The sequence below is a fragment of the Mustelus asterias genome, chromosome 10 (genome assembly GCF_964213995.1).
Source record: "Mustelus asterias chromosome 10, sMusAst1.hap1.1, whole genome shotgun sequence".
Taxonomy (NCBI): Eukaryota; Metazoa; Chordata; class Chondrichthyes; order Carcharhiniformes; family Triakidae; genus Mustelus; species Mustelus asterias.
The window spans coordinates 4,932,876-4,951,903 of NC_135810.1; the positions used below are offsets into that span (position 1 = coordinate 4,932,876).

Below are 19,028 nucleotides of genomic sequence, written 5' to 3' on the forward strand. Positions count from 1 at the left end.
GGAAAAGCGGAGATGTGGCGGAGTGGTGATCTCACTGGGAATCCCAGGCTCTGGGAACACTGGTTCAAATCCCACGACAGCAGCTGGTGGAACTTAAATTCAATATATATAAAAATCTGGAATATAATGTTTGTGTCAGTAATAATGACAATGAAACCATCACTGATTGTTTAATAGCAGCAGGGGTAGGCCACTCGGCCCATCAAGCCTGCTCTGCCATTCAATAAGATCGTGGCTGATCTGACTGTAACCTCAACCCTACATTCCTACCTAACCCCGATGATCTTTCACCCCCGCGTTGCTCAGGAATCTATCCAGCCCTGCCTTAAGAATATTCAAAAACTTCTCCTGCCTTTCGAGGATAAGATTCACCACCATCAGAGAAAAACATTCCTCATCTCTGTCTTTAATAAGCAACCCCTTATTTGTAAACAAGATGTAGATTCTGGAAATGGAAACATCCTCTCCACATCCACCCTATCAATACCCCGAAGGATCTTAAAGGTTTCAATCAAGTCTCTTCTTACTCTTCTAATCTCTATTGGATAAAGGGCAACCATGGCGCATGATGGCTCAGTGGTTAGCACTGCTGCCTCACAGCACCAGGGTCTTGGGTTTGATTCCTGGCTTGGGTCACTGTCTGTGTGGAGTTTGCACGTTCTCTCCGTGTCTGCGTGGGTTTCCTCCGGGTGCTCCAGTTTCCTCCCACACTCCAAAGATGTGCGGGTTAGTTGGATTGGCCATGCTAAATTGCCCCTTAGTGCCAGGGGGACTAGTTAGGGTGAATGTATGGGGTTATAGGGATAGGGCTTGGGTGGGATTGTGGTCAGTGCAGACTCGATGGGCCAAATGGCCTCCTTCTGCACTGTAGGATTCTATGATTCTATGAAAATCTCTCCAACCTTTCCTCACAAGACAACCCACACATTCCAGGTATTAGACTAGTAAACTTTCTCTGAACTGCTTCCGATGTATTTACATCCTTCCTTAAATAAGGAGACTAATATTGTATACAATACTCCCGATATGGGGCCTGATTTTACCAATCGGAGCCCAAGGGCGGGATTCGGGTGTAATACGGATCCGCGCCCGGAATCCTCTTTCCAGCGCGCCCATACGCGTTTTGCCGGCTCCGGTCCGATTCGCGCTGTGCGCTGCCGGATTATTCAGCGTTCCGCTGAGGTGAATAATGACAGTCGTGGTGTTTGAAGTATGCGGCCACTCCGGAGAGGAGGGATTCGTTCCTCCGGTGGGGAGGAGGGATCGGCCGCAGAGTGGCAGCAGAACCCCCTGCCCCCTGCTTCCCCACCGATCGGCCGCAGAGTGGCAGCGCACCCCCCGCCCCCAGGCGATGATCGGTCACACCCGCCCCCCCCCCCCCCAGAGGATGATATGTCACATCCCCTCTTCCCCCCGCCACCCCCCCCCCCCCCCCTCACCCCGCAGAGGATGACCTGGGTCAGAGAGCCGTTGCAGTCTCTGACCCCACTCTTCGGAAGCTGCAGCGGCGACTTTGGATTTTTATTCGGCAGGTCGATTAGAGCACGGATCCGCATCGGACCAGAAGATGGTAAAGTGGGATTTGGCGGTAGAGTTGGGCGCGCGGTTCATTAAGTCGATTTAAATGCATTTAAATCGTCGGGCCGCCCGATTCGGGCTCGGGTCAATCGGGCGTCGGTGAAGCCGCGATCTGCTCGGAATCGGGAGCAGATCGCAGTATAGGCCCGATGCCCAAATTTACCGCGATTTCGTGCCCAATAACGGGCACGAAGCTGGGGTAAAATCGGGCCCGTGGTCTCAATGTCCTGTACAACTGAAGCATAACCTCCCTACTTTTGTAACCAATTCCCCTCACAATGAACAATAACATTCCATTAGCTTTCCTAATTACTTACTGGACCTGTATACTAGCCTTTTGTGTTTCATGCACTAGGACACCCAGATCCCTCTGCATCCTCTCACCATTTAGATCATAAGCCTATTCTTCCTGCCAAAATGGGCAATGTAAAAACCCATCTGGTTCACTAATGTCCTTTAGGGAAGGAAATCTGCCGTCCTTACTTGGTCTGGCCTACATGTGACTCCAAAGCCACAGCAATGTGGTTGACTCTCAACTGCCCTACAAAATGCTCGAGCAAACCATTCAGTTCAAGAGCAATCAGTTCTGGACAATAAATGCTGCCCTCGCCAGCAATGCCCACATCCCGTGAAAGAATACATTTAAATCCAGCTGTGTGACATGGCATACTGCACTATTTTAAAGAGGAGCTGGAGAGTTCCTCCTGGGGGACCCGGGTTCGAATCCCGTCACAGCAGATGGTGGAATTTGAATTCAATAAAAAAATGTCTGGAATTAAGAATCAACTGATGACCATGAAACCATTGTCGATTGTTGGAAAAACCCATCTGGTTCACCAATGTCCTTTAGGGAAGAAAATCTGCCGTCCTTACCTGGTCTGGCCTACATGTGACTCCAGAACCACAGCAATGGTTGACTCTCAACTGCCCTCGGGCAAACTAGGGGTGCGCAATAAAGGCTGGCCCAGCCAGCGACACCCATGTTCCATGAATTAATTAAAAAAAAGTAGGAAAGGAAACAGCCAATTTGCGCACAGCAAGCTCCCACAAACAGCAGAATGAGAATGACCAGATCATCTGTTTTTAACTGTTGTTTGAAGGATAAATTTTAACCAGAGCACTGGAGAGAGCACCACTGCTCTTTTTGGAAACTGTAACCATGGGATCTTTCACATCCACCTCAGAGAGTAGACAGAGCCTCAGTTTTACATTTCATCTGCAAGGTAACACCGCTGACATGTCTTCCATTATCCATTTGTGCTGTTTAAGAATGGTAAACTATCAAAGTATCTGCTAAGAGAGCTGGGCATCTAGACTTCCGTTGCAATGTTAATGGTGTCCAGTTGATAACTCAGTCACAATTAATTTTGGTTTCCTTACCAGGAAGAACATTCGTTGCTGCAACCCCTTTGCAGACAGCTTGCTCAGGCAGCCTTGTCTAATGAACTCCTTTAATCAAACACAGACACAATAAACATCATTAAATAAATTGTGTATAAAAATCAAACACCCATACGTGGGAAAATATGAAATGAAAGAGTTGGCTCCTAACCTCGTCTGCCCCTCGAAGACATCATCTGAGGAGACATCAGTGTACCTCAAAACACGCAACCCTACCTCACCGCTGTAGTGTTCAATTATTCTGTGTTTTATTATGCGAGCCTGGTGACCAATCTATGCTCACTGGGCTTGATTCATTACGTCTGGGTGTGGGCTCAGAGCTAAGCAAACAGACAAGACTGAAGCTTCTGGAAGCTGAGCTGGGCACATGAATGCAGACATTTTGTGATTGCAGAGATATAACATTTAAGGATACGGGACAAGTGCAAGAAAATGGGATTAGTGCGCCTTTAGTGGTAGCTATTGTCGGTGCAGACTCAATGGGCTGAAAGGCCTTTTCTGTGCTGTATGAGTCTGACACGCTACGACTCTATTTTAAAACTTTTGATGTAAACTTAGAAACTAGTGTCCTGTCTCCATGGCTGGAATATTACCAGCATGCCACCCCGGAATCAGGGCGGGCGAGGCTCGCAGAGCGGAATTCTCCGTTGGCCTTGAGCGGGATTTTACGAGCCTCGCCCGAGCAAGGTCGCAAAATACCAGCCCATATCTCAGAGATATATAAAATATACAACAACTACCATCTCTCTCGCCTTCACCACTGTCTCTGATTTGTCACCAGGTTGATACCAGAGATGAGGGGTGTTGATTATGAGGAGAGACTGAGCGGATTGGGTTTGTACTCGTTAGAATTTAGAAGGCTGAGGGGGGATCTTATAGAGACCTATAAGATAATGAAGGGGCTGGACAGGGTAGAGAGGGAGAGATTCTTTCCACTTAGAAAGGAAACTAGAACTAGAGGGCACAGCCTCAAAATAAAGGGGGGTCAGTTTAGGACAGAGTTGAGGAGGAACTTCTTCTCTCAGAGGGTGGTGAATCTCTGGAATTCTCTGCCCACTGAAGTGGTGGAGGCTACCTCGCTGAATATGTTTAAATCACGGATAGATGGAGTCCTGATCGGTAAGGGAATTAGGGGTTATAGGGATCAGGCGGGTAAGTGGAACTGATCCACTTCAGATCAGCCATGATCTTATTGAATGGCGGGGCAGGCTCGAGGGGTTAGATGGCCTACTCCTGCTCCTATTTCTTATGTTCTTATGTCACACTGCTACAACAATAACGTTCATTTATATAGCATGTTTAGCACACAGTTGGCATCTTTAAGGCATCCATATCCTTTCCACTTCTACAATATCTCCCGCCTAAGGCCTGCCGCTGCTGAATTCTGAAAACACAGCCTTTGTTACCCCTCGACTTTGTTCCAATGTTTCCCCGACGATCTCTCAACTTCCAGCCTCTGAGATACAGCAATATGTTAAAGATGTTGTTTCGTCTGTTGGTGACCACCTTGTACTGATGACCTCTTCCTTTAGACACACCGAGAAGTGGAAACATCTTCTCCACCTCCAACCTGTCAAACCCGTTCAAGACCTCCATCAGGTCACCCCTCAACCTTCTCTTTCCCTGCCTGGGAAGCCTCGGTCTGTTTGGTTCCTCCTGCATCCTAAGAATTCTGGTGATGGCTGGGAGATTTTTGTCATCGAATACTGAAGGGCAAACCAGTGGAGAGCGGTGTCAGAATGTCAAAAGCGGAACACGTTTGTTTGAAAGGTGTGATCAATGTGGTTATATGACTAATATTGCTGTGTCATCAATCACCAAGCTCCTGTAGGCAGTCGCAGCCAAGTTCAGAATCAGGATTTACACTGGGTACTGCTCAGACTAACTGAATCTAATCAGGAGAAGCAGAGTGGAAGGTGATGGAATTTTTCACCTTTGTCAGAGAGCGCGCTGATCGAATAAGAAGCATTAACCACATCATACTGCAGTGCCAAAAAGTTATATAATGGAGAAAATGCTGGAAAATCTCAGCAGGTCTGGCAACATCTGTAAGGAGAGAAAAGATCTGACGTTTCGACTCCAGACGATCCTTTGTCAAGGCTTACGTCATGTGGCAGCACCAGCTGTGTGTCAGAAGGCGGGGGGGTCTCCTCTGGGGTCTTCCCGGGCTCATCGGAGGTCCAAAGTCATCGTGCCTGTCCCTGCTGACCTCGTCCGGACCTGGGGACCCCACTCCGCTAACCTACTCACCCTGTCCCCATTCACTCCACCCTCATCGCACCCTCCTCCCCTCACCTTTTGAAGGGACCCCCCACCCCCCTCCTTTCCACAGGCCATGCCCGCTCTTCAATCACCCCGGAGGAAACCCACGCAGATGTGGGGAGAATGTGCAGACTCCACGCTGAGAGCCACCCAAGCCCGGAATCGAACCCAGGCCCCTGGTGCTTTTTAAAATCAAGGAAAGAGAACGTACCCTTCCAGGAATAACCAGATTGTCAATCCCGATCAAGTCCCTCTTCAGCTCCACGAGTTTCTGGAAGTTCTCCATTTTGATCATGGTGCCATGTAGTTGGGCGGCCATTTCTGCCACTTCGGCTAGCGCAGCTGATAGGGAAAGGAAGACAAAGATTGATGTTTCTAGAGCACCGTTCACAACCTCAGCAAGTTTCAACACAGTCTACAGTCAATCAAGCACCTGTGAAGTGTAGGCGCCATTGCAAAGCAGGAAATGCTGCAGGTAATTTCTGCATAGCAAGATCCCACAAACAGCAACACGGCAGTGACAAGATATCCTGTTTTTGTGATCTTGGTCGAGGGATAGATATTTGCCTGGACACCGGCGAAAAATCCGCCAGCCTGCTCTTTCTTCAAAACAGCCTATGTGCGAATCTTTAAGATCGACCCGAGGAAACAGGGGGCCTTGCTTTAATATCTCAGCTGAACTTTAACATGAAAAAGAGTTTCAGAATTCTGAGGTTAAAAAAGGGCAGGGTTCCTGTTCTTGATAGCCACATCCAACAGAAAAAGATTCATCATTTGTTAAATTCATATATTCTACAAAAATTCATATCCTATTCCTTAACCATTGCTTTGTTTGGTAAAGCAATATTCAGTTTTGTCTGTGTGTGTCTGTGTGTGTGTGTGTGTATGTGCGCACATGTATGCTCATGTTTGCATGTGTGTGGCTATATCTGTGAGAGTGTGTTTCTGTGCATGTGTGTGGTGTGTGTGAGACTGTGTCTCTGGGTGGAATTTTTCTGCCACGTCCGCCCGAGTTTTGTACGATCCCACCCAAGGCCAATGGAGAATGCCGTTCCCCGAGCCTCGGCCACCCCCAGAATCGGGGCGGGCGTGCTGGTAAAATTCCAGCCAATGTCTCTGTGTGTATTGCCTGTCACCTTCTAGCAATCTGTGTGCGTGTGTGTATCTGTGTGTGTGACTGTATGTGTGACTGTGTGTGTGACTGCGTCTGTGTGTATGTGTGTGTGAGAGAGACGGCATATGTGTGTGTGTCTATGTGTATGTCTGTGTGTGTGTATATGTCTGCATCTGTGTTTGTGTTGCCTGCCACCTTGTGGCAGTGAATGTTGCTGTACCTCGTGTCCAGCAGTGAGAGGCAGCAGGAACCCTGTGTTCGGAATGTGTCTCACATTCTTAATGAATTGTTAAACTGAGGGGTTGGGAAATCTGTCACCGCTTATAATGGGGAAAATTTCAGATTGGGAGATAATCACTGTTTTTATGTAGCTAAAAGATTCCTTTCTCTTATCATTCAAACGTAATGAAAGATTTCAATTTGACTTTTAACAATAAAGTATTGACACTTTTATTCAACAATTGCATTTATATAGTACCTTTAACAGAGTAAAACACCCCTAGGAGGTGGCGGGGGGGGGGAGATAATAAAATGGCCACAGCTGGTCACATAGAATCATTGAATCCCTACAGCGCAGAAGGAGGCCATTCGGCCCATCGCGTCTGCACCAACAACAATCCCACCCCAGGCCCCATCCCCATAACCCCACATATTTACCCCGCTAATCCCTCTAACCCATGCATCCCGGGACACTAAGGGTAATTTAGCGTGGCCAATCAACCTAACCACAATTGCCTGTGCTAACCCGCTTTGGACTTGCTTGTGGTTCTGGAAGATTCTGAGCCGTTAGGGATAAAGGCTAACTCATCACCTTCCTTTTTCATTTGATGAACATTGCAGCCAAGCCAACACAAAGCACTAATGGACAAGGTGTTCCTCAGCCAGCTTGGGTCAAAGCCCAGAGCTATTTGTGAAACCCCGACCCCAACCTTGTGCCAATGGCTTTACGGTTACCTGCTCAAAATACAATGGGTTTTAACGAGAGGCCTCGGTGGTTGATGGGCTTGACTCAAAACCGCCCTGTCACACGGTCATGATTTAAGCTGCTGAATTGTTTTAATTACACAGCTTTTGGGATCTGTCATCAGTTGCTGTTAAGCCTCAGAGGAAAAACAGGACTCCGGACTAAGAGCTTGCCTCTGCCCATTATTTTCCACCTAACAGGTAGAAGCAGGAGAGGCGTGGCCCAGACTGAACACCCGCCACCCCAGCCACACTGTCCTCTACCAGAAGGTCTGAATCTTTGCAGCACAGCCTACAAGGCTAATTGATCTCTGCATGACTCTCCCCTTGTGCAGATCATCACTAACTCAGTGGATAATCCAGCATCAGTTTTCAGCCTGCGAATCTCTGAAGGAACACACCATTGGACTCTAGACTCATGTGAAACCATAATTCTTCTCTTTCATCTGTGGTTTTTGCCCTGTATTCCTTTCTTTCCCTTATCCCTCTTTTATTGTCCGATGTACCAGGGGCTATGTAACAACAGGCTCCTCCTGCATTTTGTGTGCGTGTTAAAGTAAACTAACCCTTTTTTAATTCACCCTATTTCGAGTTTGCTCTGGGGTTATTAGTAGAAATTGGATCACACCAAAGCGGAGGGGTTGGGGAATATATCGACATATTTCCTGCAAGAGGTTTATTTACAAGACTTTTTAAATATCTCTGCAATCGCAAACTGTCTGCACTCACGCTCGCAGCTCAGCTCCTGTGCTGTCTGTTTACTTTGCTCTGAGTCCACACCCAGGCTTAACCAATCAAACACAGTGAGCATTGATCAGTTACCAGGCTCTCATAATCAAATACAGAATAGCTAAACAATTGGGACACTATAATGCTGATTTGGGAAGGCTCTTCACATTGCGTTCATTCTCTTTGACGCACATGTTCTTGTTGGCACATTTTGAAAGTTTCTAACATTGCAAATGATTTAACAACCTATAATGGGGGAAATTTTAGATAATCAAACATCAAAGACTTTCTGTTTACAGATGGTGGTGAGAGAAGAACTCAGGATTGTTTTAAATCCTTGGGGTTACCATTGACCAGAAACTCAACTGGACTCGCCACATAAACACAGTGGCTACAAGAGCAGGTCAGAGGCTAGGAAAACTGCAGCGACTAATTCACCTCCTGACTCCCCAAAGCCTGTCCACCATCTACAAGGCACAAGTCAGGAGTGTGATGGAATACACCCCACTTGTCTGGATGGGTGCAGCTCCAACAACACTCAAGAAGCTCGACACCATCCAGGACAAAGCAGCCCGCTTGATTGGCACCACATCTACAAACATTCACTCCCTCCACCACCAACGCACAGTAGCAGCAGTGTGTGCTATCTACAAGATGCACTGCAGCAATTCACCAAAGATCCTTTGACAGCACCTTCCGAACCCACAACCATTTCCATCTAGAAGGACAAGGGCAGCAGATACAAGGGAACACCACCACCTGCAAGCCCAAGTGTGGAAACAGTGGTTAGCACTGCTGCCTCAGAGTGCCAGGGACCTGGGTTCAATTCCAGGTCACTGTCTGTGTGGAGTTTGCATGTTCACCCCATGTCTGCGTGGGTTTCCTCCGGGTGCTCCAGTTTCCTCCAAAGATGTGTGGGTTAGGTGGATTGGCCATGCTAAATTGACCCTAGTGTCAGGAGGATTAGCAGGGTAAATATGTGGGGTTATGGGAATAGGGCCTGGGTGGGATTGTGATCGGTGCAGGTTTGGTGGGTCGAATGGCTTCCTTCTGTGCTGTAGGGATTCTATAATTCTATGATTATGCGATGCCTATTTAGCGTAGTATTTACACAGGCACTCGTCCTGAGTTACAAATTCCATTCACCTGTTCAAACCCAACCACCCCTTCCATTGTATTGTGTACAGTTCCTGTGCCACCTACAGAGGAGGAATGGACAGGAGTACAGTCCAACCTCACTTTGACAAAGTCTCAGTGTCACGCTATTTAAAAATACTTACTTGGCTTCATCAAGAAGTTATGAATACGGAAGCAAAGAAGTTACCCTGAAACTCTGTGAAGCTCTGGTTAGGCCACGATCGTAGCCAGTTCGAGTCACCACACTTTAGGAAGGATGTGAGGTTCATTGAGGAGGGGAATTACTAGAATTGTTCCAGGGATGTGAGATTTCAGTTAAAAGCTTTGATTGGAGAAACTGGGGTTGGAGTCTAGGAGATTCGGGGCAAATTTGATAGGTGTACAAGATTGGGAGAGGTTTAGATAAAGTAGACAAAGAAAAGATGTTTCCATTAGCATAAAGACTAGGTGGGGTACAGATTTTAATATTTTGGCTAGAGTTAGAGGGACGTATTTGAGGGAGAATTATTTTACACAGTGAATGGTAATCAATAGGGAGGCGATGGCCTAATGGTATTATCGCTAGACTATTAATCTAGAAACTCAGCTAATGTTCTGAGGACCCGGGTTCGAATCCCGCCATGGCAGATCATGGAATTTGAATTGAAAAATATCTGGAATTAAGAATCTACTGATCACCATGAAACTAATTGTCAATTGTCGGAAAAACCTATCTCATTCGCTAATGTGCTTTAGGGAAGGAAATCTGCCGTCCTTACCCAGTCTGGCCTATAAGTGATTCCAGAGAGATAGCAATGTGTTTGACTCTCAACTGCCCTCCAAGGGCAAGTAGGGATGGGCAATAAATGCTGGCCAGCCAGCAATGCCCAAGTCCCATGAATGAATAAAAAAAAATTGATAGAATTGTACAAGATTAGGAGAGGTTTAGATAAGGTAGACAAAAAATGTTCCCATTAGTGTAAAGACTAGTAGGGTATAGATTTTAAGATTTTCGCTAGAGTTAGAGGGACATATTTGCGGGAGAATTTTTTTATGCAGTAAGTGGTAATCCATACTGCTCTTTTAGCTTCAAGTCGGTTTATTGCAAGACACTCCCTCAGTAGTACTAACCTACAAGAAGCTCTCCACCCAAAGTGTTCCAGCTGTCTCTGTTTATAGGACAATCAATGTCACATGGATAACTAGCAATTCTCTTTCCAAGGTAACTGCCACACACTGGGTTTATCGGACATTTGTTGGGTCCATTCATTTGTTTGAATAGCCGAGGGGACAAGACTGATGCGAGTTTTAAAATGGTTTTCTTTTATTGAACAGAACTTTAAAATTAACATGACAAAAGTGAAAAGAAAAAGCGAACTTAAAGACTGGCGTTTACTGCCAGCCCCTGTACTGAGCTTGAACGCACTGAAACTGAAACACACTTCTGAAATAACACACACTAAAATCCAAACTATATTTAAACCCTTATCCCGTTATTGGAAATGTTTTCCTCAGACTGTCTCCGGCTTTGAAAAATAATCCTTGCAGCTGCGGTTATGAAAAACATGTTTGCCTGCATTGTGTACCCTTCAGGAATGCAGTCAATTTTGAGCTAACCTTTAGTCTTCTGATTCTACATGTAGTCAAGTTAACAGAGTTAGTCGCATAGGCAGAAATATCTTAAAATGAAGTCTTTGCAGAGACTGAAGCAAATAGGGCTAAGCACACGCAGGATCTCTCAACACTGAAGGTAACGGCCTGGAACCTGCTGCCTATGAGGCTGATGGAAGCGGAGATGATAATCATTTCAAAAGGAAATTGGATGGAAACTTGAGGGGAGTAAACTTTCGGGGCTACGGTGATGGAGTGGGGAAAATGAGACTGGTGGGACTGCTCGACCAAGCTGTCTCAGCCTAAGAATGATCAAGGGTGCTGAAAAGAAAGCCGCTCTCTCCATTCTTGCTTACCTCTCGAGTCTCTGAAGTCCACGTGCGTGGGTGGGTAGTGTTTACACAGCCTCTCCAGAATCTGCTTGTAATGCATCAGTCGGTGCAGGGGCCTCAGAAAGAATATGTTCAGGGGAAGGTAGCAGACTTTCTGTTGCTCAAACTCTCGGCACGCTGCTTCCAGCCTCCGAGAGTTGCGAATAGCTTTCTCCAGCTCCATCAGAATCTCGCTGTGCTTCTGCAGGTGGATGGTGAGTTGCTGCAAAGGTAAGAAATGAACAGCTGAAATGAACCGGGGGCACGGCGGTGATCAGGCTGGCAATGCAGGGGGTTCAATACACAGCACCAGGGCTGTAGAAACATCTACACTCTCCACAGTCCCGGGGGGGGGCGCTCTGAGCATGGGGTGGGGGATAGGTGGTGGGTTGGGTGTCGGTGGGGGAGTATTTGTCTGTTAACCTTCCAAGTGTGCTGGGAAGCTGGGCTTCACTGAGGCAGGGTGCACAGTCAGAGGAGCAAACCCAATCTCCAGGAGATAGGTTATCATTTTAAGTGTCTGAATAAGGCCAGAACACTCGGAATTTACCCATTTTATGAGGATGCAAAGAAAAGAACTGCATTTATATAGCACCTTTAACAATCTCTGGACATCCGAAAACACTATACAAGTGTAGTCACTGTTGCAATGTGGGAAATGCAATGGACAATTTGCGCACAGCAAGCTCCCACAAATAGCAATGTGATTAATGACCAGATAATTCCTTTTCAGTGATGTTGTTTGAGGGATGAATGTTGGCCAAGACAATGGAGGGATCTCCCCTGTTTTTCTTCCAATTGTGGCGTGGGATCTTTCACATCAGCTTTAGCGGGCAGAGGGAATCTTGGTTTAACTTCCCAAGTAAAGATGGCTCCTCTGACTGTGCAGCACTCCCTCAGCACAGCACTAAGTGGGGTCAGCATAGGCTAACATGCTCAGGTTTTTGGATTGCAATATGAACGTACAATCCTTCTGACTCAGAAGGCCAGAGTGCTACCCACTCAGCAAAGACTATAAACAACGCAGAATCAAACAGGCACTTGGTAGTACAGAGTTTGAATATTGCTGAAAAGAAAGACATGCTGTCAAAGCTTTTCGTCTGGCACTCATCAGGACAAAGGCTAGAATATCAAATTTCAAACAATCACAGCAATTTATCCACAAGAGAATAGGATGCTGATTGGTTGGGAAGTTGACTTAGATTGGCTGAAGCGTTGCCATGGAGAAAGTGAGGGGGAGCTATAGGCTCCCAGGCAATTCAGGAAAGGTGCAAGTCTTGAACATATTCATTTGGGGTGGCACAGTGGTTAGCACTGCTGCTTCACAGCTCCAGGGACCCGGGTTCAATTCCCAGCTTGGGTCACTGTCTGTGCGGAGTTTGCATGTTCTCCCTATGTCTGTGTGGGTTTCCTCCGGGTGCTCCAATTTCCTCCCACAGTCCAAAAGATGTGTTGGTTGGATGCATTGGCCATGGTAAACTCTTCATTAGTAAATTTGCAGATGATACAAAAATTGGGGGAGCAGCGAATAGTGAGGAGGATTGTCAAAGGATACAGCAGGATATAAATCGGCTGGAGACCCAGGCCGAAAGATGGCAGCTGGAATTTAACCCGGATAAATGTGAGGTGATGTAATTTGGAAGATTTACTGCAGAAGGAAAGTATACAGTAAATGTTAGAGCCCTTGGAAATATTAGCGTACAGAGGGATCTAGGCGTGCAGATCCACAGTTCCTTGAAGGTGGCAACTCAGGTGGACAAGAAGGCACATGGCAGGGTGGCCTTCATCATTCGGGGAAAATCATGTTGCAGCTGTATAAGACTTTGGTTAGGCCGCATTTGGAGTATTGTGTACAATTCTGGTCGCCACACTACCGGAAGGATATTGAGGCATTGGAAAGGGTGCAGAAGAGATTTACCAGGATGTTGCCTGGTTTGGAGGATATGGACTGTGTAGAAAGGTTGAACAAACTTGGATTGTTTTCATTGGAGCGTCGGAGGATGAGGGGGGGACCTGATAGAGGTTTACAAGATTATGACAGGCTTGGATAGAGTGGATAGTCAGAGTCTTTCTCCCAGGGTCAAAGGGTCAATTACTCGGGGGCATTGGTTGAAAGTGAGAGGGGGAAAGTTTCAAAGAGATGTAAGGGGCAAGTTTTCACACAGAGGGTGGTGAATGCCTGGAACGCGCTGTCGGAGGAGGTGGTGGACGCAGATTCTATAACAGCGTTCAAGAGGACCTGGATAGGATACATGAATAGGCAGCGAATAGAGGGATATGGACCAGGTAGAGGCAAGAAAATATTAGATTAGGGAGGCATCTGGGTTGGCACAGACCTGGTGGGCTGAAGGGCCTGTTCCTGTGCTGTACTTTTCTTTGTACCCGAACAGGTGCCAGAGTGTGGCGACTAGGGGATTTTCACAGTAACTTCATTGCGGTGTTAATGTAAGCCTACTTGTGACACTAATAAATAAACTTTAAACTTTATTTACTGAGAATGGGTCCTTGTGTAAATGAGCCACATTATGAGCTTGTCTGATTATCTTAACCTGCTTGTTAGTGTGGCTATCAGCGCATTCAGGGTTGTTTAGCAAGTGCTGCCCAATCACAGAATCACATCCAATGGTAGACGATTTGATTTTAACTTTTTAAATAGTTGTTACAAACAATTTAATGTTATGAGCATGGAAACGTACCTTCATACTACGCAAATTTTTCAGCATCACATCTCCAATTCTTTGGTAATCGCCTTTTATATGAGCATTCGACCGTCCTTCCCTGTTAATGCACAGAGGGATGAAAGATGTATTATCCAATGAAATCTATCTAGGAATAATCCATCGAGGAAATTTGGCACATGAGCTGTGACTCTCAGCAACTTTTACAGATGTGCCATAGAAAGCATTCTTTCTGGTTGTATCACAGCTTGGTATGGGCTCCTGCTCTGCCCAAGACCGCAAGAAACTACAAAAGGTTGTGAATGTAGCCCAATCCATCACGCAAACCAACCTCCCATCCATTGACTCTGTTTACACTTCCCGCTACCTTGGCACAGACCTGGTGGGCTGAAGGGCCTGTTCCTGTAATGTCCTGTTTTTTGTTCTTTGTACCCGAACAGGCGCCGGAGTGTGGCGACTCGGGGATTTTCACAGTAACTTCATTGCATTGTTAATGTAAGCATACGTGTGACACTAATAAATAAACTTTATTTAATGATAATTAAGGACTCCACGCACCCTGGACATTCTTCCACCTTCTTCCGTTGGGAAAAAGATACAAAAATCTGAGGTCATGTACCAACCGACTCAAGAACAGCTTCTTCCCTGCTGCCATCAGACTTTTGAATGGACCTACCTTGCATTAAGTTGATCTTTCTCTACACCCTAGCTATGACTGTAAGGCTACATTCTACACCCTCTCCTTTCCTTCTCTATGAACGGTATGCTTTGTCCATATAGCACATAAGAAACAATACTTTTTGCTGTATCCCAATATATGTGACAATAATAAATCAAATCAATCAAAATCATTTAAAACAAAGAGGATCAAACATTTCCCATAACTTTAAAGGTCGACATTATTCACCACAAAAACAATCAGAAAAACTCTCATCAATAAGAATGAACAAACAAGTCGGCTCAAATGTTACCGCCATCCACACCGGCGGGGTTTTCCCATCCCGCTGCAGTTAAATGAGAATTGGCTGGGCGTCAAATTCTCCGACCTCGCTGCAGCGGGAAGGTGGCGTGAATGGCCGGTAGGATCTTGCCTGTTGTAACATCCACAGGGCTTTAATTATTGTTTTCAAAATTGGGATATGGACAGAGTTCTACGTACAGCAGCCTTGTAAAGATTAACCCGGATTATCAGTCCTTTTTATTTCTGACACTACTCCTTTTAGTTTTACTTTCTTGTGCCTCTTGCACTCTAACCGTCTTTTGTTTTCCACTCATCGACTTTATAACCGTCTCTCACCCTAACCTTCTCGGACTGTGTACTCTGTCCAACTCTCCTGGTCTCCAATTCCTTCAGCTGTCTATATCCTTTTAAACCCCAGCATCGCTGACAGCTGAGTTAACATGTCTCAACCTCAATACATCTTGGACATGAGGCTTTCACAATCTCTGCAGCAGGAAGTACCTAACAGAAGATGCAGCATCACGGGAGCTCACAATGAGCTACACTGAAGCAGCACGGCAGGCCAAGGACAGGGAGGTCGGAGTGCATGGGGACGGAGAACGAAGGCAGTCTTGAACCAGCATCCCTTTTGTCCTTTAATCACATGCCCTCATCCTACTCCCTTTAAATCTTTCCTCCATCTACCGTCCTCCCAACCCTATAGTTGCTTACAGACTGTGAAACCCCTCATTCAGTCCAGTTCTGATGATCTGAGATATTGGGCTGAATTCTGCTAGCCCCCACATGGCTGGGAGGGAGGCAGGCGTGGGGAGGGCAGAGAGGGAGGTGCTGGTAAAATTACAGGCAGCCATGTTGGTTTGGATCTCCCATTGTGTTCTGCTGCCGGGGAACTTTACCGATGGTGGGACCGGAATCGGATATCAGACATGCAGCCCGACACTAGGAGATAGGCAGCCAATTTAAATGTGTAAAGACCTCATTAGGGGCCATTAAGCAGTATGTTGGCATCTGACTGATTGTGGGATGACTCCTGCCACGTGAGGAAGCCGCCAGTTAAATGGAGGCAAGCTCCCAGTGGACTGGGGGGGGGGGGAATGGGCAAGGGTAAAGGTTCTCTTAAGCAATATGGGGACTGGGGGCAGGGTCGGTCACATCCATGGGTTGCAGCGACTACCCTGGAGGGGTTTCGCCACCATAGCCAACCCTGGAAAACTTTTGAAAGCATTTTCTTGCCTACTTTCTGTAGTTTGCAGGGCTCCTGAGGGGCCACCACTCCCGGTGGCGCTGTTGAGCTGCCGGCACTCTGATTGGGCTGGCTACCATGCTGAGTCAGAGGGCAACCCCACTTGATTGGCACCCTCCTGTAAAATTCGGAGGGAAGGTCCACCAGCCGCTTGTGTGTGAGCCAGCGACACGCTTTTCCAACCCATGTTGGGCACTCATCTGATTGACTAAATTCCGGCCCTTCACTCTGCACTCTCTCTCCACGCAGGCTGCCTGACCTGCTGAGTGCTTCCATCATTTTCTGCTATTTTATTTCGGGTTCCTAGTGTCTGCAGTGTTTAGACTTTACAATGCTTTAAATATGGATCACCACCTTGCAATTAGTTTTTAGAATAAAATTTCATTAAAGCAAAAGGGATAACAGAAAGATCTTCAACCTTTAAAAAAGTGAATTTTGTTTACTATAATTGTGTCTGAATATGTAGAAACCTGAAAGTTTATGTGGGTGGCACAGTGGTTAGCACCGCTGCCTCACAGCACCAGGGACCCAGGTTCAATTCCAGCCTTGGGTGACCGTGTGGAGTTTGCACGTTCTCCCCGTGTCTGCGTGGGTTTCCTCCGGGTGCTCCGGTTTCCTCCCACACTCCAAAGATGCGCAGGTGAGGTGGATTGGCCATGCTAAATTGCCCTTTAGTGCCCCAAGATGTGTAGGTTAGGGGGATTAGCCAAGGTAAAGGCAAAGGACACAAGAATAGGGCGGAGGAGAGGGCCTGGGTGGGATGCTCTTTCGGAGAGTTGGTACAGAATCAATGGGCCGAATGGCCTCTTTCTGTACTGTAGGGATTCTATGGTTCTGATTTGCATATATTTCTTCTATGTAACATGGGATTTGTTCATTGCTGCCAGTTTGCAAGTTTTGAATTAAAATGATCATTAGGTGAAATTTAAGTTGCTAAAAATAGTTTCCAATTAAACTTTTGCGATGAACATTTGCAAATCCTTTTCATTGCACCAGGGAGCATGGAGCTATCAGCACAAAGCTAATGACCTCGCAAGTGTCTTGCAGTGTAGACCTTGCCACAGCTAATGTGATCAATGTGTTTGACAGCTGTGTATTACACAACAGGCAATAGTGAGGACAACTGTCTGCTAGCAACGTGATAATCCGAACAGGCGAGACTGATATTTAGTGAAAAATTCAAAAATCCCACTTTGAAACTGCGGAATGTTTTTATACGCGTTTGATGAAATGGTGCTTGCCTTATTCATGAAGAAGAAACTCTGTTCCCAGTTAACAATAGGGTACGGGCACTTTTTGCTATAACCAGAACCTCTCAAGAAGGGCAACAAAAATATAGGCTTCATCATGGAACATTACAGCACAGAGAGAGGCCATTCAGCCCATCGTGCCTGTGTCAGCTACCTTTTTAAATTCATTTTTGGGTCATGGGTGTCACTGGCTGGCCAGCATTATTGCCCATCCCTAGTTGGTTTAATGCAGCCAACATAATCAAGGACACCACGCACCCCGGACATTCTCTCTTCCACCTTCTTCCGTCGGGAAAAAGATACAAAAGTCTGAAGTCACGTACCAACTGACTCAAGAACAGTTTAATAGGCCTACCTCGCATTAAGTTGATCTTTCTCTACACCCTAGCTATGACTGTAACACTACATTCTGCACTCTCTCATTTCCTTCTCTATGAACAGTATGCTTTGTATCGCGTGCAAGAAACAATACTTTTCACTGTTTACTAATACATGTGACAATAATAAATCAAATCAAATACTGAATGGTTTGCTAGGCCATTTCAGAGGGCAGTTGAGAGTTACCCACATTGCTGTGGCTCTGGAATCACATGTCGGCCAGACCGGGTAAGGACGGCAGATTTCCTTCCCTAAAGGACATTAGTGAACGAGATGGGTTTTTCCGACAATTGACAATGGTTTTGTGGTCATCAGTAGATTCTTAATTCCAGATAATTTTTTAAAATTGAATTCAAATTCCATCACCTGCTGTGGCGGGATTCGAACCCAGGTCCTCAGAGCATTAGTTGAGTTTCTGGATTAGTAGTCTTAGCGACAATACCACTGGGCCATCGCCCCCTTGAAATGAGGTATCCAATTGGTCCCATTCTAACAACTCTGTCCCTTTATCACTGGAAATTTTTACCCAGTGCGTTTTTGAGAGCCTTCATTGAATCTGCTTCCACCGCCCTTTCAGGCAGTGCCTTCCAGATCACAACCATCCGTTGCATTACTTTGCTTTCTCCAGTAAAATCAGGCACTTCCCTTTGTGCCGCTTTCACGGGGAGAATGTGGAAGTATCTCACACAAGTCGGCTCACACTTCTTTCTATCTTTTGATGTTCAAAAACAAGTTGGTCTCGACTTAGTTTACTTTTCCTCATGCACCTTAGCTATAACATAACGTGGAGATACTGGCGTTGGACTGTGTGGACACAGTCAGTGGTCTCACAACACCAGGTTAAAGTTCTACAGGCTTATTTGGAATCATGAGCTTTCGGAGCGCTGCTCCTTCGTTAGGTGATTGGAGAGGTAGGTTTCACAAACACGGCATATATAGACAAGGACACGAGTGCAAGATAATGGTTGGAATGCGAGTCTTAACCATTACCAACTATTTTATTGTGTCTTTGTCTATATATGCTGTGTTTGTGAAACCTACCTCTTCACTCACCTAATGAAGGAGCAGTGCTCCGGAAGCTCATGATTCCAAATAAACCTTTGGACTTTAACCTGGTGTTGTGAGGTGTCTTACTTAGCTATAACAAGTGAAGGAATTCTGCAATTAGATTGAATTCTGAAGCAGAATAGTCTCACGGCTTTAGACATCCATACCTCCGCTACAAGGGTACCTCGAGCGAGATACAAAGGTGGTGAGCATTGACACTATAACGGGAAACAGTTGCTGACAGTTGCCACATCTGGAGGCTGGCGGATGGCATTGGGAGAGGCAAGCAGCAATAGAGGGGCCAGCTGGCCGTGAAGGGGGCCCAG

The 19,028-nt window shown here is 46.3% G+C and overlaps 1 protein-coding gene across 1 annotated transcript in view; it reads right to left on the bottom strand.

The window, feature by feature from the left end:
* The window catches only part of LOC144499508 (FERM, ARHGEF and pleckstrin domain-containing protein 1-like), a 308,252-nt gene that overhangs the window by 41,783 nt on the left and 247,441 nt on the right, over positions 1–19,028 (bottom strand). Inside the window, exons 17-20 of the mRNA XM_078221540.1 lie at positions 13,842–13,923; positions 11,131–11,368; positions 5,453–5,583; positions 2,959–3,027 (exon numbers count right to left, since the gene is read on the bottom strand). Coding sequence (XP_078077666.1) covers positions 2,959–3,027; positions 5,453–5,583; positions 11,131–11,368; positions 13,842–13,923 — 520 coding nt within the window. The remainder of the gene's footprint in view (positions 1–2,958; positions 3,028–5,452; positions 5,584–11,130; positions 11,369–13,841; positions 13,924–19,028) is intronic.